The 25,588-nt window shown below is 43.2% G+C and overlaps 1 protein-coding gene across 3 annotated transcripts in view; it reads left to right on the plus strand.

Annotated features, from left to right (window-relative positions):
- IDO2 (indoleamine 2,3-dioxygenase 2) overlaps positions 1–25,588 on the plus strand; it is a 61,219-nt gene that overhangs the window by 23,201 nt on the left and 12,430 nt on the right. For 2 of the 3 annotated variants that reach the window (XM_061404554.1, XM_061404556.1), the window contains exons 3-7: positions 2,480–2,599; positions 5,937–6,055; positions 7,539–7,553; positions 9,518–9,617; positions 11,026–11,143. In XM_061404554.1, the coding sequence (XP_061260538.1) occupies positions 2,480–2,599; positions 5,937–6,055; positions 7,539–7,553; positions 9,518–9,617; positions 11,026–11,143 (472 nt within the window). The remainder of the gene's footprint in view (positions 1–2,479; positions 2,600–5,936; positions 6,056–7,538; positions 7,554–9,517; positions 9,618–11,025; positions 11,144–25,588) is intronic. The other variant, XM_061404555.1, reaches the window with a different exon arrangement.

Consider the following 25,588-nt stretch of genomic DNA (forward strand, 5'->3'; position numbering starts at 1 on the left):
TTTGTTTTGTTTTGTTTTTTCTTTCCTATTTTCAAAATGTGGCTGATAGAAAATGTAAAATGACACATATGGCTTTCAGATTTCCATCTGGCAGAGCGGACTTCATAGCACAGGGCAGTGGCCAGCAGAACTGAACTGGAACCCTGGCTCAGTCCCTCCTGGTTCTGTAACCTTGGGTGAATATCTTACCCTCGCTGATACTCGGTTCTGGCCTACGGGTCTTGGGAGAAAACAGGATACCAACCTGAGTGAGAAGCTTTTAGCATCAAGGCTTGGACAGTTTAGTATCTGCCTTAGCATAAGTACTGAATAAATAACTGTGGTTGTAATTTTCAGGCTGGTTCTTGTTAAAATGCAATATGTCACTGGTCCCCCCAACCCCGCCTTTCCCCTCTTCCCTCCCTCCCCCGCCCACACCCCTCTAACGCACAGAACTTTCAAGATTGTATCTCAGCCAATTTTTAGGGTGAAATGTGGAATCTGGTACAAAGCAGAAGACAGGGAAAGGCTGCCCCCTAGCAGACCGTGGAGGACGGAGTCCCATCCCAGGGACAGAAGCCTCTGCGAGGCGGTGGGCGATAGGACCCCTGGTCCCATCCCACTCCTCTCTCAAAGAGACACATGCCGTGTCCACAGCCGCCCTTCTGGCGCTTGGGATCCCAGAGAGGGGCACCTGGAAGGATCTAGATCTGACTATGTCTAGAACTAGGGGCAGGATTGGGGGGCACCGAGGAAACCCAGCAGGGATGTGCAGGGAAATTAGAGCTCAGAGGCTATTGGTGTCAACCGAAAAAGGCAGGACTGGCCAGAACTAAACCAAGAAACTGGTACTGTTTGCATAGGAAGGGCTGTCAGTGATAACATATTTGTGTACAGGGTGATGATTTCAGCAGCAACATGACCTTCACACTTCCCTATGACTCATCTTGAAGAGGAAGCCAGTGGAGAAGTGTAAAGACCCACCCAGGGTCACCTGGAGGGTTAGGACAAGGACTGAACGGCCTTTGGGCTCCCCCAACCACCTCCTAGGAGGGAGTTTGTTGGGTGGATTCCTAATTCCGTTGGGCTCCGTTTACCTTTTCATCTAGGAATTACAGCAAAAGAGTCACGCCCACAGCAGCTGGGCTGTTACTAGAGTACAATGGTACCCATTAAGCAGAAGGTGTTTGATAAGGCAGGATTGTAAAACTTGCCCTGGGAGACTCCACATTTGATACATGATGTCAGTCTTGGGACTACTTTATTCTGTTTATAGAACACTCCAATCAAGCTGCCACTTCAGTAATGGTGACCAGTGTCCAGGCATTACCATGGGGACAATTTGGGGGCTTGCATGGGATATAAGTATTGGTATTTCATGAACAACATCATGTGAAAGACCTCTCTTACTGCAGTGTCCTAAGATCAGGGCAGAAATGAGTGTGTGAGGATCACCTTAACTAAAAGATAACCTACCAGTTATACCCAAAGGACCCTTCAAACCACAAAACTCCCACGGCCATTTAGTTCATTTCAGTTCAGTTCAGTCGCTCAGTCGTGTCCAACTCTTTGCGACCCCATGAATCACAGCACGCCAGGCCTCCCTGTCCATCACCAACTCCCAGAGTTCACCCAGACTCATGTCCATCAAGTCAGTGATGCCATCCAGCCATCTCATCTTCTGTCGTCCCCTTCTCCTCCTGCCCCCAACCCTCCCAGCGTCAGGGTCTTTTCCAATGAGTCAACTCTTCGCATGGGGTGGCCAAAGTACTGGAGTTTCAGCTTCATATCATTCCTTCCAAAGAAATCCCAGGGCTGATCTCCTTCAGAATGGACTGGTTAGATCTCCTTGCAGTCCAAGGGACTCTCAAGAGTCTTCTCCAACACCACAGTTCAAAAGCATCAATTCTTCGGTGCTCAGCCTTCTTCACAGTCCAACTCTCACATCTATATATGACCACAGGAAAAAACATAGCCTTAACTAGACAGACCTTTGTTGGTAAAGTAACGTCTCTGCTTTTCAATATGCTATCTAGGTTGGTCATAACTTTCCTTCCAAGGAGTAAGCGTCTTTTAATTTCATGGCTGCAGTCACCATCTGCAGTGATTTTGGAGCCCCCCAAAATAAAGTCTGACACTGTTTCCACTCTTTCCCCATCTATTTCCCATGAAGTGATGGGACTGGATGTCATGATCTTCATTTTCTGAATGTTGAGCTTTAAGCCAACTTTTTCACTCTCCTCTTTCACTTTCATCAAGAGGCTTTTGAGTTCCTCTTCACTTTCTGCCATAAGGGCGGTGTCATCTGCATATGTGAGGTTATTGATATTTCTCCCAGAAATCTTGATTCCAGCTTGTGTTTCTTCCAGTCCAGTGTTTCTCATGATGTACTCTGCATAGAAGTTAAATAAGCAGGGTGACAATATACAGCCCTGATGTACTCCTTTTCCTATTTGGAACCAGTTGCAACTGGTAACCTCTGGACATTTCTCCTGAACAGATGCCGCTCTTGAACTGCCAGTTCCTTACAGGTTACCGAGAGTGGCGCCTGGCACGCCTAGTCCTGAGCTTTATCACCATGGGATATGTCTGGCAGGATGGAGAGACGCAGCCCAAAGAGGTAGGGACAAAGGGACTCCTGTCTTGTCATATGGAGGTTCCCTGTACCTGGAGAACACTGTCCACACTGTTTTCCTGGTAAATGTGTCCTTTCATGTTCTTCCCTTTGGGTCTGAGATGAAGGAAGCACAAAGGCTTCCCAGGTGGGTCAGTGGTAAATAATCTGCCTGCAATACAGGAGAGATGAGGTCAATCCCTGGGTTGGGAGGATCTCCTGGAAAAAGAAATGGCAACCCACTCCAGTATTTTTGCCTGAGAAAGCCCAGGAACAGAGGAGACTGGGGGCCTACAGTCCGTGGGGGTCTCAAAGAGTCAGACATGACTTAGCTATTACCCAAGAGCAGCAGTAAAATGAAGTGCAAAAGGCCCATTTAAATGAAAGACCATTTCTCCCCACCTGGCCAGGCAGTTAATTTTCTTTGGAACTGGAAGCCCTTTCATTTGTTTTGGCATTTTCTTTTTATTTTTCTTTCTGACACTCACCTTCTTCTAGGAATTTTAAACTGTTGCATTTGAAGGCAAGTCATAAGATATTAGGAAACACTGAATGACTTCCGTTTTACAGCATTTTGTGCTCTTACACACATCAGTAACCACAGTGTTCACAACCTCATACACTAAGTATAGCAATGCCGTACCCATTTTACAGACCGCCAAGGACTACAGAAGGTAAATTTCTGGCCCAAGGCTAGGTAGCAAGTTTGTGGAAAAGCCAGGGTCACAACCCAGACCTTCTGATTTCCCTAATGCAGCCTTCATTCCCCAGAGACACACATTACCGTTTATAACACTATGCTTATTTTTTTGATGTTGCTTGTTATCTACCACATGCTGGTCTGTCTCTTAAAATTTCATGCAAATCTCTTCTGACTCCTTGCATAACTTTTTACAGTTTTTATCTGAATCTCAGAACATGAAGTCTTTGAGTTTCACTTACCTCAGTATAAATTACTATTGGTTTCACTTTTTTATAAATGGACCTTTTACAGAAATCAGGATGTTACCCTTGTTTTGCTCCTCCAAGCTTGAGTGAGCTACCTGTTCTTAATTTGTTTGCCTAGGTTTATTCTACCATTTGTATCTCAAGTAAATAGAGGAGACTCCCAGTGATGAAAGCAAAGCAAAGTGAGATAAGAGACAGGACGTAAGCAGAGAGCTGCTGCAGACTGTTTTAATGTCAGGACATCTAACTTCAGAGTCATGTGTCTGATGTTGGAAAGTTTGAAGTCTAGGCACACATGATGGAACACCCCAATGGATTTTTCCTCCTCTTTCTGTTCTCCAGACCAGCATCCTCAATTGGGGAAGGGATGAAGTAGGTGACAAGGGAGGAAGACACCAGCTTCTGGTGTGTCTACGACCTTCCAGATCACCACTGAGCTCCCTACGCCCATTCCCACATGCAACCTCAAACCATCTCTACTTTCCCTGTATTTCCTCCTTTAACTTTTCTTACTATAGAGACACCTCATTTCTGCACTGTCTGTCCCTCCCTTCTCCTGCCCTCCATCTTTCCCAGCATCAGGGTCTTTTCCAGTGAGTCAGTTCTTCACATCAGGTGGCCAAAGGACTGCTTCAGCTTTAGCATCAGTCCTTCCAATGAATATTCAGGACTGATTTCCTTTAGGATGGACTGGTTGGATCTCCTTGCAGTCCAAGGGAGTCTCAAGAGTATTCTCCAGCACCACAGTTTGAAAGCATCTTCAGTGCTCAGCTTTCTTTATGGTCCAACTTTCACACCCATATATGACTACTGAAAAATCATAACTTTGACTATACGGACCTTTGTCTCAGATTTTTAATATGCTGTCTACCCTTGTCATAGCTTTCCTTCCAAGGAGCAAATGTCTTTTTAATTTTGTGGCTGCAGCCACTGCAGTGATTTTGGAGCCCAAGAAAATAAAATCTGTCACTGCTTCCACTTTTTCCCCATCTATTTGCCATGAAGTGATGGGACTGGATGTCATGATCCTAGTTTTACGAATGCTGAGTTTTAAGCCAGCTCTCTTTCATCCTCATCAAGAGGCTCTTTGGGTCCTCTCCACTTTCTATGAATAGATATTTTTACTTTAAGGGGGAAGGAAGTTGGAAGTGGGAAAGAGGAGGCATAAGAATTCTTTTGGATCTATTTAGCTTTGTTGATGGTTAGAGCCCCCCACTCCCATCCCCATGGGTCCTGGTAATTTTTCTGGATATTTGGACAAATAGAGTTCTTTAGAGTGGCCCTCAGATTACTCAGGGATTGAATGGGGACTGTCCTAAGGTGACTTACTTGAAGTTGCTATTGGGTATGATGAAATGTTCTAGTCTTCCCATCCATCTCTCTGAGGAAAGGACACACACACACACATATATATACAAGTATATACACATATTTGTTCCTAAAACTAAGACTGTACACAAAACACTTGTATGCATTTATCTATATTATGTATCTGGATATATATAAATACATATATATACAGAGAGAAAGAGGGATATTTTCCCACTGCTCATGAACTCAATCCCCACTTACACCTCAACATTTGTTCATGCTCTGCATTGTACAATTTTCAGAGATTATTTTATACTATATATGTACATGCATGTTCCAATTTTGTACTTTTCACATATATTTCAGACCATACTCATAAATAATACATCCACTAGGTTGTTAAAGAATAAATATGAGAGTGAATTGTGTGTTATACTTGTATTAATTATATGGATATATGTTAATTAATTATATACATTAATTACATGGATTAATTATATGGATCACTCATATAATTCCATTTTTATTCTCAGGTTGTTTCTTTACCACACAATTTTTAGGAATTAAAAACAGATTGACATAGTTGCTCAGTCATGTCCAACTCTTTGAGACCCCATGAACTGGGGCTTTGTCAGGCTCCTCTGTCCAGGGGATGCTCTGGGCAAGGATACTGGAGCGAGTTGCCATGCCCTCCTCCAGGGGATCTTCCTGACCCAGGGATGGAACCCACATCTCTTATGCCTCCTGCATTGGCAGGTAGGCTCTTTACTGCTAGTACCACCTGGGAAGCTCATACACTATTGATACCATGTATAAAATAGATAACAAATGAGAACCTAGTATATAGCACAGGGAACTCTACTCAGTGCTCTGTGGTGACCGAAAAAAAAATCCAAAAAAGAGGGGATGTATGTACACATGTAGCTGATTCACTTTCCTGTACTAACTACACAGGAGCTAATTATACAGAAACTAACACAGCATTGTAAAACAATTATATGCCAATAAAAAGAAAAGAGACAGATTGTGTCCTCCATTGCATTCTTTCTATAATGTGCTAACTGTCTGCATTTATGTCCGCAAGATTCTGCCAAGAAACCTTGCCTTGCCCTTTGTTGAGGTCTCCAGGAACCTGGGGCTCCCTCCTATCCTTGTTCACTCGGACTTGGTGCTGGCCAACTGGGCTACTAGGAACCCAGGAGGGTAAGACAGGAGAGGGTGCTTGGGATCTGAACAAATGAAAACCGGATAAGGGAGAGGTTTGTGATTTCTCTTGCTACAGGAGAAGTCCAAACTTTCTCAGCTCTTTTGGATGAGGGATGCTCATATTTATTACCTGGGGCATTCCCTCATGGCTCAGATATTAAAGAATCTGCCTGCAATGTGGAGACCCAGGTTCGATCCCTGGGTCCAGAAGATCCCCTGGAGAAGGAAATGGCCACCCACTCCAGTATTCTAGCCTAGGAAATTCCATAAACAGAGGAGCCTGGCATGCTACAATCCATGTGGTCACAAGGAGTCAGACACGACTGAGTGACTAACACACTTGTGGTGCCAAAGAAGGGGTGAACTTAAACACAAGTTCAAAATTCATAGTTCACAGGAGTTTCCTCTCAACCCACTCTGAACACACTGGGACAGGTTGTTACAAAGATATAAAAGGAACAAGATAAATTTTCTGCATGGCCACAGTCTCAGTGTTTTGAGTCTGATATGTATATTGAGATTTGGCTCACTCTGTTACACCAAGACCTGTAGGGAAGAAAACTTTGCCCTTCTTCACATCTAGGCTCCTTGGCTAGTCTAATCATCAAACTGACACAAGACAGATGAACAGAGGGGGCTTCCCAGATGGTGCTGGCGGTAAAGAACCTGCCTGCCCAAGCAGAAGATGTAAGAGATGCGAATTCAGTCCCCTGGGTCGGGAAGATCCCCTGGAGGAGGGCATGGCAACCCACTCCAGTATTCTAGCCTGGAGAATCCCATGGGCAGAGGAGCCTGGTTGGCTATGGTCCATAGGGTTACAAACAGAGAGACACGCCTGAAGCGACTTAGCACTCATGTACGCACAGATGAACAGAGGAAAAACAAATTTAATTTGCACATGTTGGAACTCCATAAAAATATGAAGCTGAAGATGTGACTGAAGCGGGCAGCTTTTATACCTTCTAGACAAGGAAGCAGTACATTTGTAAAAACTTGACAAGACACTGGGGTTTAGGCTTGGGGTAGCTAATTAGGGGAGAGGTAGCAAGGCTTGTTTCTACAAGCCCCACTGCCCTGACTCCTTGTCTCTGGTGATAAGACTATCTCTCTACCTCCTGGTACAGGGAGGACGCCCTTCACCTGGAAGATTTACTTCCTCCTTTCAGGGGCACAAAGAGGTCAGCGTGTCCTTTTGGCATCTGCTGTTTCTCAAGTACCTTTAATTGAAAATAATCCACCAAAGTGGTGTATTTGGGATGGTGCATTCTCCTGCCCTCGGGTCCATAGTCTAGTCACAGCCCTTGACATCCAAACTGTGTGTGTGTGTGTGTGTGTGTGTGTGTGTGTGTGTGTCTGCGGTTCATTTGCTCACAAATGCACAAGACTTGTGTACACATGACCCTGGAAGGCATATCAAGTTTGCAAACTGATTTGTTCCTTTCTTTTCTTTTTCTTTTCTCAATCACTGAACTTGGACTAGACCCCTGGAAATCAGGTAAGCTATCAGAAACCCTTCACTCACTTTAGTTCAGTTCAGTCACTCAGTTGTATCTGACTCTTTGAGACCCCAGACTCACTTTAGGATTTTCCTAACTGTAAAAACTTACAATAAAATAAACACACAAAAAAGAAAGCATCCCATATTGCATGTATAATATATAAATTATAGAAATGCACACACACAAAAAAGACTAGAACATATGCCTCAAATCAACAGCCCAAATGTTAACAATAGTTGTCTCTGCTATGTGTAAATTAAGGAATTAATTTTCTTTGCTACATTTTCCAGTTTGTACATTTAAAAAAAAGTAAAAGGCAACGCAAGAAGAGAAAACAAACAAACTACTACTCACCACCCCTTAAACACCAAAGCTTCACCAGTTCTCTAATTCTTTGTGATTTTTTTCAAGTCTAATGATCTAGTGGTAAAGAACCCGCCTGCAATGCAGCAATGCAGAAGTAAGAGACATGGGTTTGATCCCTGGGCCAGGAAGATACCCTGTAGGAGCGCATGGCAACCCACTCCATTACTCTTGCCTGGAGAATCCCACAGACAGAGGAGACTGGCAGGCTACAGTCCATGGGGTTGCACAGAGTCGGACACAACTGAACCAACTTAGCACACATGCACGCGAAATCTGAAAAAGATCTCTGGTCTCACCATAACTTCTATGAAAGGACAAAGGGCAGGTTGTGGCTGCTACAGCTACAGAATCCCTTTGAAATATTACAGAGACTGGAGCTTGCAGGACAAGTCTGGTTGAGACATTTTTAAACTCCTCTTTCACTAGAGAGCACAGTTAACCTCTAAGTTGACATTGCCTCTCTAATCAACAAACCTCAGCTCAATAAGGGGTTCAGCATAAAAGCTTTAGCTCGGAAGATGGAGAGATGAAGGGTGAAGACCCCATTTTGCACAGAAATGTGACTCTGCTGAAACTATGGGGGTCCCTGACTTAGTTTTCTTTTGTGTTTTTCATTTCTTCTTGTTTTTAAAATGTTAGAGGCAGACGTGATTTATGGAATGAAGTTTGCATGCTTCATAGACTGGATCCAGCTCTGGGGTATTTGAATCCATGTGATAATAGGTCATTTAAGAATGATAATCTAACTAATACAATTATGTAAAGTTTAAAAATAAAATAAAATTTAAAAAAATGATCATCTATTAGTCTTCAGCTTTCACTACTATAATACAGAATTTGGTGGGGGATGGGGCGGGGGGGAGACTGATTAGAGAGAGTCCCAGCCTGAGTTATGAAACAGCTCTCAGTTTCATAACAGGTCCAGTGACTAAGCAACTGGATGAACTTGGGCAAGTGAGTTTGCTTCTTTGGGCCATATTTTTCTGTCTGTAGAAAAGGGGTGTGGAGTTAGCCATGGCCTGGGCCTTCCAGGTGGCTCAGATGGTAAAGAACCTGCCTGCAGTGTGGCAGACACAGGTTCAGTTCAGTCCCTGGATTGGGAAGATCCCCTGGAGAAGGGCACGGCAACCCAATCCAGTATTCTTGCCTGGGAAATCCCATGGACAGTGGAGCCTGGTAGGCCACAGTTCATGGAGTCCCAAAGATTCGGACATGACAGAGCAACTATCATTTTATGCTTCCTGGAGCTCTATGACTCTGTATTCCTAACAGGAAGGGTGTGTGAAAAATCAGCCCTACTCATCCACTTGTGCTTTAGTGGTTTCCTGAGGTGGAAGTGATGGTCTGGGACCATCAAGGCTGTGCCAGACTTTGGGAGCTCAGCTCAGGTGAACTTGGACTGCAGCAGATGTTTCCCTTTCCTTCCTGAATGTTGCTGAAGAGCTGTTTGTCCTCAGTCATCTTGCAGAGCTGAGAAGGTTAGCTGCTGGTTCCACCTTGGACTAGCAGTTACCTGACTCAAGGCCACTGCTGGGCCCTGCATACTCACTGTGCCCAAACCTCTCTAACCACGTGGTCATCTGTCCCTCCCAAGGAACTTGGACACCATCATCTCATTCCCTGGGGGAGAAAGCCTGCGTGGTTTTATACTGGTGACTGTTCTGGTGGAGAAAGCAGCTGTGCCTGGGATTAAGGTATCTTTCCACCCAAAGCACTTTTTTTTTTCCTAAATGAGAAATCTGTCTGAGCTTTCCTTCCCACCCAGACCCTTTCCCTGCAGTGACTGAATCAATATAGACTCCTGTTTTGGTTAGTTAAGCAAAGAGATATACGTTCTAGCTCCCTTTCCTCAACTACCATAAAGCTTAGAATTGACCACTTGCCCATCAACAAACAAACATTGTTCTAGGCAATGGGAGATCTGGGGGAATAAGAAAGACATTGCTCTGGCCTCCAACTGAGGCTCAGGATCCAGTGGGGGAAGGTGAGCTGATATAGGGTGTAATGAGAAAAAGAATGCTGAGTTTCATGTAAAGACATCTAAAATCTAATTCAGACTCAACAGGTTGGGCAAAACTCCCCACGGGAAATAACAGATCTGAAAGTTAATCCCTGAGTAATGTAGACAGAGAGACAGAGATGGAGAGACAGAGGCTGATCTCTGGCAGAAGGAGACGCCATACAAAGGCTCTGAGTTCAAATGAACCATCCTTGAGAACCAACCAAGACCTACTGTATAGCACGGGGAACTAGACACACGTGTATGTATGGTTGAATCCCTTCGCTGTCCACCTGAAACTATCACAACATTGTTAATTAGCTATACCGTCAATATAAAATGAAAAGTTAAAAAAATTTAAAAAAAACTAGCTAAACTAAAAATGTATCATCCTTGAGGTCACCTAGCCCTTTGGGGTTTTAAACTTGAATCCCTTTAAGGCTCAGGCAGGTCCCAAGAAGGTCAGATGTCCACAGAGCATCCACGTCTTGCCTAGAGATGTTGGAGTTAGATTTCTGTTTTCACCACCTTCCCTGATAAGCATATTTTGGGTGCCTTCTGTGTCAAGAGTGGGGTGACCAGATTGGGCTACCATTATTACTGCTCCCTCCTTCACTGTAAAACTGTGTGGTCACTTTACTCCTCATCCATGTGTTTATTCTGTGTGTTTATTATGGAAACAAAATAAAATACTGGTAAGGGGTTCAGACAAAGCGGAGGCTGCTAATGAAGGGGGCTCTGGAGCTGAGGGCTCCACAGATTCTGATTTTCTGTAAGACAGAGTTGAGGAGTGAAGGTGTCCCAATTCAAGGCATAGAAGTAGGAAGGATGCTCATGTGTGATAACTCCAGAAGAAGGAAGGAGGGAAATGAGGGAGGGAGGCCCTTGAGAGGGACAAGAAGGAGCAGCCAGTGGAAAGATCCAGAAAGACCTAACCAGGTCCATCCAGCTGGTGACCAGAGAGACTGTCCTGTCAGGAGGATCTCACGGCCAATCCAGTGAGGAGCGCTCCCCAGGGGAGCAGGCAGAGGGCTGCCCTTCCTGGACTCCCCACCTCAGTGGATCGTAAGTGAATGCACTGAGGGACTGAATCTTGTCTCCAGGCCCTGGTTCAGGCCGTGAATGCCATCTTGCAGTCCAGCCCAGACTCCTTGCTTCAAGCCCTGCAGCGACTGAGGGTCTCCATCCAGGACATCACCGGAGCCTTGGGACAAATGCACGGTACATGCTTCTGATGCCTGAGGGCTCTCCTGGTGGGGAAAAGGGCCTGAAGGCTGGGCAGAATCCAGGGGATGGTGCTGCTGTGTTAGCCTGGTTTTAAGGTAACTGCTGTTCAGACTATTGGAAAATGAGCTCTCGGTTGGCAGGGATATTTTCATGCTTTTGCCCTCCTTTCCATTTACTTGCAGTTAGGGTGATTTCCTATTTTCGGCCATTGCGTTTCTGTGTGTTGAGGTCTCACGTGAAGCTTGGGAAGAGGGGAGGGGCACACATATGGCTTATACCCGCTTTATCCAGCAATGACCCTGGTCCCAGAGAACATGACTGATCTTGGCTTCTTCAGTTCTTTTCTGTGGCCAGCGAAGGGATAGGTTGTCCTAGGAGTGGCCACTTAAAGGTCACACCCTTCGCCAACTGCCTAAGTATTATTCTGGTGATCACATCACTTGGCAATTTCTGGGCAGCTACTCAACTTCCTCTCTCAGGAAAAACTCCAAAACTGAAATGGAAAAGGGCCTGATCTTTTTAATAAAGGAAAAGGAGCTGAACGTCTGTTACTTCTGCAAAACAAAATAGATTCTAGTAAAAGAGAGTGTTTATAGGAAATGGAGCAGGAGGGAGGGAGCTGGAAACTGGATGGAGCTCAGTTTTATCCTTTCATTAAAAGGATAGATTGTCATTGCAGACTCTGCAAAATTCATCTGATTACATACTCTTTCATTCAAAGGCCTCTTTTTACATGTCAGAGTCACATCTCCCCATTTCCCTGAATTTTAATTTAATTTTTTTTAAGTTGGAAAAAGAAATTTTATTTTTTTATTTTCATTTTTTTTAACTTTACAATATTGTATTGGTTTTGCCATTTTAATTTTAAAGCCCTCCCAATCACGAGTAGGTCTCTTGCCAAACCAGCTCTCCCAGCTTAGTGAGATGGATTTTAGTTTGGCCAAGGTGCCCAGAGTGTGTTACTCAGGATGTCAGGACCACTAGAGAGACGTTGCAGGTGTCCAGATCATATGAATGAGCAGAAGTGAGTGGTTCAGAAGGTCATGGGAGGCCCTCCACCCTGTCACAGGTATGTCCCGGCAAGGTGGCCTTAGCCCTGTCTGGCTCTCACACATTTCCCTAGTTCTCATTCTCCAAGTCACTTCTACAGCCTGGGCCAACCTTTAGCTTTCTTCCTTATACCGTGCAGGAGGTCTGATGGCCTGGGAAGGTGATGGGATGATTTCTCTTGTGTCACCCCAAGGCAAATTTGCCCACACAGACATCCTATACAGGTGTCTACTATAAAAAGTGACTACTAGTCACTGCAGTAAGAGACATGACCGTCTCTGCCTGCAACTTTCAAAAGCAACCCCAACAGCATCTTCCACCCTCTATGCTCCTTAACCATGTGGCCTGAATTCTCTCATCAAAGGGTGAAGCCTGTGTGACGTATGTGGGCTTGTGACATGCCTGTGACCAGTAGAACTCAGCAGAAGTGGCACAGCATGACTTCCCAGGCAGGTTGAGAAAATCTGATGCAGCTGCCATGCTGTGCTCTGAGTCACAATGAGAAAAGTCAACTGGGGTCACCAGGGCATCAAAAAGGATGTCAGACCACACAGAGAGGCCAAGTGTAGGGGCCCCATTGGGCACTTGGCACAGGGGTGAATAAGCCCCTGGGAGAGTCTTAAGTTCCCACTGCCCAGGCACCTTCAGTTCCATCTCCTCAGCTGAGGATCCAAGCACTGTGAAGCAGATAGCCATCTCTGCTGAGTCTGGCCCTGATTCCTGCCCTGCAGGGCCGTGCTCACAATACAATGGTTATTCTATGCTACTGAATCTGAGTGGTTTGTTACTTAACCATGGTAACCAGAAAAGTGACATTATAAAAATGATAGATAATAGAAAGTTCAAGGTGTAAGGAATCACATGAATGTTTTAGTCATTGGTTGAATTTCTTTGGTAGTTGAATTTCGTCTGCTTGATAAATAGAGCTCAGCTTCACTGCTTTCCTCCCCTAAATGGAGCTTTCCAAGATTCCTTCTTTCTGAGCTCAGCTTTAGCACGAATTGTTTCTTCCTTTTCCCCACAAAGTCCTCCTTTCCAGGAATTTTCTGATCTGGAGTCATGCCTGAAGGAGTGCCCAAGGCAGAGGAGGAGGCAGGGCCAAGGCAGAGCCTCTTTGCTCTAGGGCTGCAGTTGACATAAGAGAACCACCCTGCAGTGAACTTTGTCACATAATCTCAGTCCAGCTCACACAGGATTTCCACTTGACAGTTTTACCCAGTTCTCACTGCTGACTGGAAATCAAACCCAGACAATTCTATTCCCATAGCCTGACTCCCCCCAAAACAGAAGTCCATCACCACGTCACACATGGGGACCTTCACACTGCACACCTGCAGGACCCAGGTTCAGCTCTCCTGTTTTGGTGGTAAACAAGCAAATCAACCAGGTCAGAGCTTTGGGCTCCGTTGGAAGGCTAAGCTGTGCTAGGATTTCCAGGCATCCAAAATATGAGTAAGTCTGGATTTCAAGCCTGTGTGATTATTAAGGGCCCTTGTTCTCTGAGTTTATTTTCTCAGAAAAGCTGAGGGATAATTATTCTCTCTGAAAAGCCGTGAAAACTGTTGCCTTGTATTTTCTTCTGACGCAACACCATTTCTGGCTTACCCTTTGTCAACTACAAACTGGCACTTACCAAGAGCATTGCCAAAGAGTGAACAAAAAAGGCATTTGCCATCTGCCTCTATGGAGATTGAACCCCATGCTGCTACAGCTATCGACCTTCAACAACCCCAAAGGGAGTTCAGGGTGGAGTGAGGCACTCTGTGCTCCAGGGAATCTGGTGAGACAGGTCTTTAGATAGTTGGATGTTTTTAGGAACAGATTTTATGATCTAAATCGTTGTATCTCCTCATATCTAGTTCAGTTCAGTTCAGTTCAGTCGCTCAGTCGTGTCCGACTCTTTGTGACCCCATGAATCGCAGCACACCGGGCCTCCCTGTCCATCAGCAACTCCCGGAGTTCACTCAGACTCACGTCCATCAAGTCGGTGATGCCATCCAGCCATCTCATCCTCTGTCATCCCCTTCTCCTCCTGCCCCCAATCCCTCCCAGCATCAGAGTCTTTTCCAATGAGTCAACTCTTCGCATGAGGTGGCCAAAGTACTGGAGTTTCAGCCTTAGCATCATTCCTTCCAAAGAAATCCCAGGGCTGATCTCCTTCAGAATGGACTGGTTGGATCTCCTTGCAGTCCAAGGGACTCTCAAGAGTCTTCTCCAACACCACAGTTCAAAAGCATCAATTCTTCGGCGCTCAGCTTTCTTCACAGTCCAACTCTCACATCCATACATGACCACTGGAAAAACCATAGCCTTGACTAGACGGACCTTTGTTGACAAAGCAATGTCTCTGCTTTTCAATATGCTATCTAGGTTGGTCATAACATATTCTCTCTCACATCTAGAGAAGCACTAAATCCCTTCATGGTGACATCAGATCCTCATGACTAACAAAAAACCTTTTGTAAAATGGGTGCTTCATGACATTGAACTCCCCCTTCACTGAAACCTTATATATTGACTTTCCCCCACTGCCACTTTGGAGCAGTCTCTCAGGTATCTGAGGTACTGCCTCCCTGTCTGCAGTCCTCATTTTGCCCCAAATAAAACTTAACTCACAACTCTCTAGTTGTATATATATATATATATTTTTTTTGGTCGACACCTTAGTAGCTGTAGGGATTGTTCTTTTATTAGTGATGAGGGGTCAAAATGTTTGCTTCTGACAGTTTGGTAAGTGTGAATGCCCTTCACATTATTGATTACTTCTGATTACTTCACTTAGTTTTGTCTAAGATATTTTCCTTCTTAACTTCTGAACTTATTTTTTTAATTTTTATACTTTAAAATTTTACTTATTTTTTAAATTAGAGGATAATTGCCTTAGAGTGTGTTATGTTGGTTTCTGCTGTACAACACCACCAATCATTCATAATTATTTATATATAGATATGGGCTTCCCCGGTGGCTTAGCCATAGAGAATCCACCTGCAATGCAGGACATGACTGAGCGACTTCACTTTCACTTTTCACTTTGATGCACTGGAGAAGGAAATGGCAACCCACTCCAGTACTCTTGCCTGGAGAATCCCAGGGATGGGAGAGCCTGGTGGGCTGCTATCCATGGGGTCGCACAGAGTCAGACACGACTGAAGTGACTTAGCAGCAGCGCCACCTGGGAAGCCCCCAAAACAGCAATGTATATATATCCTGTCTCTCTTGAGCCTCCCTCTCCCCACCTATCCTAGTCCTCTAGGTCGTCAACTTGTGAACTTACTTTGTCTAAATCCAGTTGGAAGAGAATGAACACTGTCAACCTTCTCTTCAAATAGCATACAATTATATGACCAAGGGACCAAGTTCACATTTCTAAAGTTGTTTTTGCTCATGGACTAGTGACACACAGTAATCTGAATAAACCCAAATTATCTGAGCCATCATCTCTTCCCTTAAATCTAATTTCATCCTGTGAGTGCAGCACATCTGAAGGCAAGCATACACATATATACACAGGATATTGAACAGTTTTACAAATCTTCACAGAAGATTTCTTAGGGCTGTAAGCAGAAACATGCACATCATACATCGAAGATACCTAAAAATCTACAGTGATCATTACTGTTTTATATGGTGAAGGCTCACTTAGACTTGCTTATATATATATATATATATATTTTTTTTTTTAATTAAAAACATTTTTTTTTTTGGTTGCACTGTATGTGGAATCTCAGTTTCCCAACCAGGGACTGAACCCGAGGCCTCTGCACTGGAAGTGCAGAGCCTTAATTACTGAACTGTTATTTATAACCCTTGCTCTTCACTCCTATGTATACATACATTTTTTTGCCTGTAGGATTTCCTCTAGTGAGAGTCTCTGTTGCTGGGAAACTCATCTAGAAAATGCCTTTTTTTTTCCTTTTATTTATTTATATTTTATTATTTTTATGTTTATTTATATCTTTCATTTTTGCTAGCGACCATATTCTTAGGTGTTGAGTAGATCAGTACTAGTTTCCATTGTTGCTTCTGAGAAGTCTGTCTCCTGTCTTCTTCCCTGTCCTGTCATTTAGTCACTCAGTCATGTCCAACTCTTTCTGTGACCCTGTAGACTGCAGCCTGCCAGGCTCCTCTGTCCATGGAATTCTCCAGGCAAGAGTACTGGAGTGGGTTGCCATTTCCTCCTCACGGGATATTCCTGACCCAGGGATTGAACCCCTGTCTTCTGCTTGGCAGGCAGATTCTTTTCTACTGAGCCACCAGGGAAGCCTTCTCCCTACTTGTCTTCTTTTGTCTGCCTGTTTTCTGTGTTGTTCAGTTTATTACCCCTTGACAATATTATGCTTCTTTACTTGTTATGATTCATTACCCTAGAAAATCCTCAGCCATGAAACCCTCACAAACTGCCTACCTCACTCCCTTTCTGCCTCCTACTGGAACTCTTTTCCTTTCTTTAAATATATCTAAAGAATTTTTACAATGTTGTGTTGTTTCTGCCCTGCTGCTGCTGCTAAGTCGCTTCAGTCGTGTCCGACCCTGTGCGACCCATAGACGGCAGCCCACCAGGCTCCCCATCCTTGGGATTCTCCAGGCAAGAACACTGGAGTGGGTTGCCATTTCCTTTTCCAAAGCAGCATGAAAGTGAAAAGTGAAAATGAAGTCACTCAGTCGTGTCTGACTCTTAGCGACCCCATGGACTGCAGCCCACCAGGCTCTTCTGTCCATGGGATTTTCCAGGCAAGAGTACTGGAGTGGGGCGCCATTGCCTTCTCCGTGTTTCTGCCCTACAATAATGCAAATCAACTACAATTATATTAATGCATACATCCCCTCCCTCCCTCAGTAACCTCCCCCACCACCCATCGCATCTCTTCAGGTCGTAACAGAGCACCAGACTGGACTTCCTGTGCTACGCAATAACTTCCTGTCGGCCATCTTACACCTAACAGTGTATCTCTGTTGATGCTACTTTCTCAATTATCCCACTCCCTCACTCCCTCTCTGTGTCCACAAGTCTACTCTCTACATGTACTTCCTACCGGAACTTTAATTCCGGATGTTAGGCCATTCCTCTTTGCCTTTCATTTTCCTAAAATCTTGCTGCTGTTTTCCATCTCTTTCTTTGGGCTGCATTTTGGATTACTTCTTCCAATCTAATTAAATCCTTTACTCTTCAAACTGCTTCTTACCTACTATTAAAGACACACCCTGAGTAGATTGCTTGGTTTTTCACTTTCAGAAGCTGTTATTCTTTTCAACTCTGTTTTATTTAACTTTCTGTTTCCTATAAATGTTTTCAAGCTGAAATGTGCATGTGGTTCTTTATAATCGGTAGGTGAGATAAGTGTGAGAGTTTTAATATTTGGCACTTCTGTTTCTCTTTTCTCACAGTGGTTGTTGTGTCTCTTTTTTTCTATGTTTGACCTGTTTTGTTTTGTTTTTCCACTTTGTAATGTTTACTGTTCTTGCAATATCATTTGTAGGTAGGCTTTTGGGACTAGAATAGATAAATATTTGTATATGATTCTTTCTGGCTCTTGGGAGCACTAAAATTCTGGATTATTATCTTAGATCAACTTGAGCAAGTAAAGACCCATATGTTGATCTGACAGTTGAACCTGGGCTAAAAGTGTACAAAAACAATGATCCCAACTTCTCAGGAACAGATTTTTCTTTTCTTTTTTTTAAGTCCTGTTTTTCTTGGTGCCAAAGTTAGCTCTGATGCCTTCTCCTATGGCAAGCAGGGGTGAATTGAAGGCCTGACTCATACAGAAGTTGAGGGTATAGCATCTGGGGCTCCCTGGATAAGATGAGGAGAGTGTGGAGTAAAATTCCTCACCAAGGCTGGAACCAGGGCTCCTACCATAGCCACTAAACCAGAGCCCGGATGAATCTGAATTGACAAATGCTTTCAGGGAAAAGTGTCTCTCCAGTTCGGTTTTCTGCATCCCTGAGTTTCTGCTTTCTTTGCATTTTTGCCTAATGGCTCCTTGCTGTCTTTTTGGCTGTTCAATTTTCTTTTGGTTACTTTCATATTTATCCAGCTTTTCCTGTTTGTTTGTTTGTTTTCAGTGGAAGGATAGGTCCAAGTAAAACAGCATTCTGTTACCACAAAGGGAAGTCTTTTTCAAGAGGACTGTTTGCATCTCTTCCTTCCCTTGTGTTTCTGCCATCAGTTCCTCTGCACCTGGCTGTCATCATCTCTTGCCAGGACCCCTGCAGTAGCCTTCTACATCTTGTCTCTCAACTGCCTTTTTCCTAGTCTAATCCACACTCTATACAGAAGCCTGAATTGATGTTTAGGAGTGCAAATCAGATTGTGTCACTTTAGTTCTGAAAACTCTTCAGTTTCTCTCCAAGAACAGTCCAATATGGCAACCTGTAGCCACTGAACACTTGCTACATGGCTGGTGCAACCAAGGAGTTAAATTTTTAGCTGCATTTAATTTTAATTAATTGAAATTGAAATTCAAAAAAACTGAATCAGTATAAAATACTTTTCTATTAGACACAGCTTTAGTGTTAGAAAGATTGACTTTCACCTAATTGTTGAAAATTTAGCATCCAAATTAAAATACACTCTAAGTATAAAATAAATTTTAAGTCTATAAGAATGTACACAGAATCTCAAATAATTATTTTTAGAAACCTCATTAATAATTTTGTGTTGGACACATTTGAAATGATAATATTAGCTAAAACATAGTATTGGTATTAATTTTTTCTTTTTTTTTTTAACCTTTCAAAGTATCTCTAGTAGAAAATTTAAAACTACATGTGACCATCAGGCTTCGCAGGTGGTTCAGTGATAAAGATTCCACCTGGTGATGCAGGAGACGTGAGTTCGATCCCTGTGGGAACTGCACACAAAAAAAGATACAGTTCAGATGGATAGTTCAGTTATGCATCTACAGTGCTTTGTTTTAGATGTTGGTAACAGGTGCTTTCTTTTCTAAGTTGTTTCAGTCGTGTCTGACTCTCTGCAACCCTATGGACTGTAGCCCACCAGGCTCCTCTGTCCATGGGATTCTCCAGGCAAGAATACTGGAGTGAATTACCATGTCCTCCTCCAGGGGATCTTCCTGACCCAGGGATTGAACCAACGTCTCTTAGGTCTCCGTCTCTTGCATTGGCAAGCGAGTTCTTTACCACTAGTGCCACCTGGGAAGCCCCTTACCGACCTGTGTGGGATCATCATGAGCATTAATAACGTCATGTGAAAATGCTGCAGTGATTCTGGGCCTGTGGTTTTGGGACTGACCCAAAGCAAGGATTTGCTGAATTTTGTTTTTTTTTAAAGGCCCCTTCTCTGTATAAAACCTAAATCCTCTGCCTCTGAAACATTGAAATAGCAAGTTCCCTTTGGTTTTCCAAGCAAAACAAAAATATGATAAAATTTTCATGAAATGAGTGTGAACTAATCAAGAACAGACATTGTATTTCTCTTCACATTCACTTAAATGCAAAAGAACAAGATACTCAACCAAAATGGTTTGTGTTTTTCAGAACAACAACAAGGGAAGCTTTGAAAGACATCACCCCCATTCACTAAACACACCTGAGCTTGGCCATCAGGCAGAAGCTGCAGTCCACAGGTCATATCTCTGCTCTTCTAGGAAGACACAGGGAAGGACACGGGGGAGGCTTAACTCAGCTGTGTCCTTGGATCTTCTGTGCTCCCTGTAGGATAATGTCACTGGCTTTCAGGAACTACCCTTCTTCGTGCAAGCGTACGCACATATGGTCCAGAAGTAAGACTATTTACATGGCTTTCATCCCTCACCAGTCCCGTGTTAATAGATGGTCTCCATCTGGTGTAGAGAGAAATACCGTCCATCAGCCTTGGTAGGGATTCTAAGGCTTTTCTGCATTGGCTATGGATACACCTGCTCCAGTCTTGTTGCTCCCTCTTGTGGCAGAATTCCTTTAGCATTGTGCCTGCCTTCTTTTAATCTCCCAAAGCCAGGCCTGGAGCTGATATTCTTCTTTAGCTGATATTCTGTGTGTGTGTGTGTGTGTGTGTGTGCCCCTTCAGTTGCTCAGTTGTGCCTGACATTCTGAAGTCCCATGGACTGTAGCCCACCAGGCTCTTCTGTCCATGGGATTCTCCAGCCAAGGATGCTGGAGTGGGTTGCCATTTCCTCCTCCAGGGGATTTTCCCATCCCAGGGATGGAACCCTCATCTCCTGTATTGACAGGTGGATTTTTTACCCCTAGCACCACCTGGGAAGCCCCTTAGCTAGATGGTGGAGTGTGTTTACTTTCTCCCAACGCCACAGAGTCCCACTCCACCTGCTCACTATCTGGGCCCACTCTTTTCACACTCAGGAGTGTTGCCAAGAAGATCTCTCTTGGTCCTGAGCTGAGCTACCCTTGGGAAGGGATGATGTGGATAAAGTGAAATATTCTTCTTATCCTCTTCGATGCATCCAATCCTAGAATTTTTGCTCCTATGGTGCTCTAGAACCTCCAAGGACTCCTGTACTTGTGCAAAGGCTGTCTTGTCCACAGTACTGTGTGTGCTCAGTTGCTTCTGTCGTGTCTGACTTTTTTGACTGACCCTGTGGACTGTAGCCCACCAGGCTTCTCTGTCCATGGGATTCTCCAGGCAAGAATACTGGAGTGGGTTGCCATTTCCTTCTCCAGGGAATCTTTCTCACCCAGGGATCAAACCTGGGTCTCCTGCATTGCAGTGGGATCCTTTACCCACCGAGCCACCTAGGAAGCCCATCTTATCCATGGGTGACTGTCTAAATCAACATTCTTTGTGGGGAAGAGAGAAGAAAACTCTTATTCAGCCATGAGAATGGCATCACTCTTGCATTTCCCTGATTTGTAATGAGTTAACTCTCTATGTATCTGGGGCGGAGGGGTAGAGGGGCCCGTGCTTTTGTGTGTTCACCGCACATGTCCATGTTTCGTGAAATGCATGGCTTTCCTTAATTTTGGAAATGTCTTTTTATCTTTTACTCATTGCTTTTAGTCAGCTTTTGGGTACACTCTGGACGGTGATTTTTGTTAGTTACATGTTTCAAATGTTTTGGATTGTCTTATTCTGCCTTTTGAAAGCAGAAGTTCTTAATTTAAATAAGCCAGAGTATTTGCCCTTTCTTTTACAGCAGTCTATTTTTAGGAAGTCTTATGTAAGATATAATTTAATAATCAGAGGTCATAAATCTATTTTTCTATGTTTTCTTCTGAAATTGTTTATCTCTCACCCTTCAGCCCTTAATACGCATTTAATGATTATCTCTATAGAGTATGACATAGGAAATACTTTCAATTTCCCTTCTGTGACTCATCACTAATCTGCAATATTAGCATCGTTGTACACCAGATTTTCTTAAATGAATGGATCTCTTTCCAGGCTCCCTATTCTGTTTCATTGTTTCTTTGTCTTTCCCCATACCAAAACCACCTGTCATAAGAGAATTGTAGCTTCACAATATTTCTCATTTTCAGGTAAAGAACTACTCCCTTCCCCCACCCCCACCCCCCACACCTTTGCTTTTCTTCTCCAGGGATGCTTGTCTTATCTTTGACACTTTGCCTTTCATATAAATGTAGAATCAGCTTGTCAGACCCCAATTTTTTAAAAACCTGTTAAGGACTTTGATCAAATTTCATTAAACCTATATTCTATAATTTGGAGAAAAATTACATGATTTTGATATTCTCTCTGGTCCTTCTGACCAGGGCAGGTGGAGAGGTGGAGACTGAACACATGATGTCAACAGTCCCAACAATTTTGGCATCAGGAACTGGTTCATGGAAGACAATTTTTACACAGGCCGGGGAGATGCTAGCAATGAGGAGTGGCCATAAATACAGGTGAAGCTTCACTGGATCATCTGCCACTTACCTCCTACTATGGAGCCCGGTTCCTAAGAGGCCACTGACCTGCACCTGTGGCCCAGGGGTTGGGGACCCCTGCATTAATGTTCTCCCCATTCATATCTTTATATTGCTGGGTATTCCTCTATTGTCACAGGGCCTAAAATTTACTCAGAGAACTCTTCTTTAGATACATTTCTTCTTCTAGATGTTGATACAGATTTTATTTCCCATCAACAAAGACATTTCTTAAACTTCTTTGAATTCTTTCAAGATATAAGAGATTTAGATATCTTCTACCTTATTCATAATTACTCTATGTTTTTGCTGCTAATGAATATTATCTTTGAATTTGATATAATATAGTCCATTAAATCTACTACTGTGGGCAGGAATCCCTTAGAAGAAATGGAGTGGCCATGATAGTCAACAAAAGAATCTGAAATGAAGCACTTGGATGCATCTCAAAAATGACAGAATAATCTCTATTCATTTTCAAGGCCAACCATTCATTTCAAGGCAAATCCAGTAATCCAAGTCTATGCCCTGACCAGTAATGCTGAAGATGCTGAAGTTAAATGGTTCTATGAAGACCTACAAGACCTTTTAGAACTAACACCCAAAAAAGATGTCCTTTTCATTAAAGGAGACTAGAATGCAAAAGTAGGAAGTCAAGAAACACCTGGAGTAACAGGAAATTTTGACTTTGGAGTAGAGAATGAAGCAGGACAAAGGCTAATAGAGTTTTGCCAAGAGAACCCACTGGGCATAGTAAAGAACATGGACATCACCAGATGGCCAACTCCAAAATCAGATTGATTGTATTCTTTGCAGCCAAAGATGGAGAGTCTCTATACAGTCAGCAAAAACAAGACCAGGAGCTGACTGTGGCTCAGATCATGAACTCCTTATTGCCAAATTCAGACTTAAATTGAAGAAAGTGGAGAAAACCACTAGACCATTTAGGCGTGACCTAAATCAAATCCCTTATGACCATACAGTGCAAGTGAGAAATAGATTTAAGGGACTAGATCTGATAGACAGAGTACCTGATGATCTATGGACAGAGGTTCGTGACTTGTACGGGAGACAGGGATCAAGACCATCCTCAAGAAAAAGAAATGCAAAAAAGCAAAATGGCTGTCTGAGGAGGCCGTACAAATAGCTGTGAAAAGAAGAAAAGCAAAAAGCAAAGGAGAAAAGGAAAGATATAAGCATCTGAATGCAGAGTTCCAAAGAATAGCAAGAAGAGATAAGAAAGCCTTCCTCAATGATCAATGCAAAGAAATAAAGGAAAACAATAGAATGGGAAAGACTAGAGATCTCTTCAAGACAATGAGAGATACCAAGGGAATATTTCATGCAAAGATGGGCTCAATAAAGGATGGAAATAGTATGGACATAACAGAAGCAGAAGATATTAAGAAGAGGTGGCAAGAATACACAGAAGAACTGTACAAAAAAATTTTCACGACCCAGATAATCACGATGGTGTGATCACTCAACTCACCTAGAACCAGACATCCTGGAATGTGAAGTCAAGGGGGCCTTAGGAAGTATCACTATGAACAAAGCTAGTGGAGGTGATGGCATTCCAGTTGAACTATTTCAAATCCTAAAAGATGATGTTGTGAAAGTGCTGAACTCAATATGCCAGCAAATTTGGAAAACTCAGCAGTGGCCACAGGACTGGAAAAGGTCAGTTTTCATTCCAATCCCAAAGAAAGGCAATGCCAAAGAATGCCAAACTACCACACAATTGCACTCATTTCACACGCTAGTAAAGTAAATGCTCAAACTTCTCCAAGCCAGGCTTCAGCAATATGTGAACTGTGAACTTCCAGATATTCAAGCTGGTTTTAGAAAAGGCAGAGGAACCAGAGATCAAATTGCCAACATCTGCTGGATCATTGAAAAAGGAAGATAGTTCCAGAAAAACATCTATTTCTGCCTTCTTGACTATGCCAAAGCCTTTGACTGGGTGGATCACAGTAAACTGTGGAAAATTCTGAAAGAGATGGGAATACCAGACCACCTGACCTGCCTCTTGAGAAACCTATATGCAGGTCAGGAGGCAACAGTTAGAACTGGACATGGAACAACAGACTGGTTCCAAATAGGAAAAGGAGTATGTCAAGGCTGTATATTGTCACCCTGCTTATTTAATTTATATGCAGAGTGCATCATGAAAAACGCTGGGCTGGAAGAAGCACAAGCTGGAATCAAGATTGCTGGGAGAAATATCAATAACCTCAGATATGCAGATGATACCACCCTTATGGCAGAAAGTGAAGAGGAACTCAAAAGCCTCTTGATGAAAGTGAAAGAGGAGAGTGAAAAAGCTGGCTTAAAGCTCAACATTCAGAAAACTAAGATCATGGCATCTGGTCCCATCACTTCATGGAAAATAGATGGGGAAACAGTGGCTGACTTTATTTTGGGGGGCTCCAAAATCACTGCAGATGGGGATTGCAGCCATGAAATTAAAAGACACTTAATCCTTGGAAGGAAAGTGATGACCAACCTAGGCAGCATATTAAAAAGCAGAGACATTACTTTGTCAACAAAGGTCCATTTAGTCAATGCTATGGTTTTTCCAGTGGTCATGTATGGATGTGAGAGTTGGACTATAAAGAAAGCTGAGCACTGAAGAATTGATGCTTTTGAACTGTGGTGTGGGAGAAGACTCTTGAGAGTCCCTTGGACTGCAAGGAGATCCAGCCAGTCCATCATAAAGGAGATCAGCCTGAGTGTTCTTTGGAAGGACTGATGTTGAAGCTGAAACTCCAATACTTTGGCCACCTGATGCGAAGAGTTGAGTCATTTGAAAAGACCCTGATGTTGGGAAAGATTGAGGGCAGGAGGAGAAGGGGACGACAGAGGATGAGATGGTTGGATGGCATCACTGACTCAATGGACATGGGCTTGGGTGGACTCCAGGGGTTGGTGATGGACAGGGAGGCCTGGCGTGCTGCAGTCCATGGGGTCGCAAAGAGTCGGACACGACTGAGCAACTGAACTGAACTGAACTGATAGTATCTTTGGATCTCTCTTTGTTCCTAGTTTAGGATGAAATTGATATTTAATATGAAGCTTGAATCTAGCACTTTGATAACTACTCATTAATTCTAATAATGATTTGTTGACTATCTAGATTTTCTACATAGACATCATATTATTTGAGAATAACATTGTTTTGTTTTTTCATTTACCATCCTTATAACATTTCTTTCTTTTAATTTTTGTTCTTATTCTTCAGGCGAGGTGGTGCCTAACATAGTGTTGAATGGAAGTGCCGATACTTGGTTTTGTCTCACATTTTAAAAGATATTTTTAATATCTCACTATTAAGTATAATATGTCCTGAAGGCTTTCTCTGGATTCCTTTTATCAGTTTAAGGAGGATTTTCCTGCCTATTCCAAATTAGCTAATTTTTGTGTTTGTTTTAATCATGAATGGATTATTTATATCTTGGAAATTTTTATATTAAAATTATCTCACATTTGGGAATTGCCTAATGGTCCAGTGGCTAGGATTCTGTGCTTTCACTGCAGAGGATG

This window comes from Bos javanicus, chromosome 27, assembly GCF_032452875.1.
Source record: "Bos javanicus breed banteng chromosome 27, ARS-OSU_banteng_1.0, whole genome shotgun sequence".
In the NCBI taxonomy this organism is placed as follows: Eukaryota; Metazoa; Chordata; class Mammalia; order Artiodactyla; family Bovidae; genus Bos; species Bos javanicus.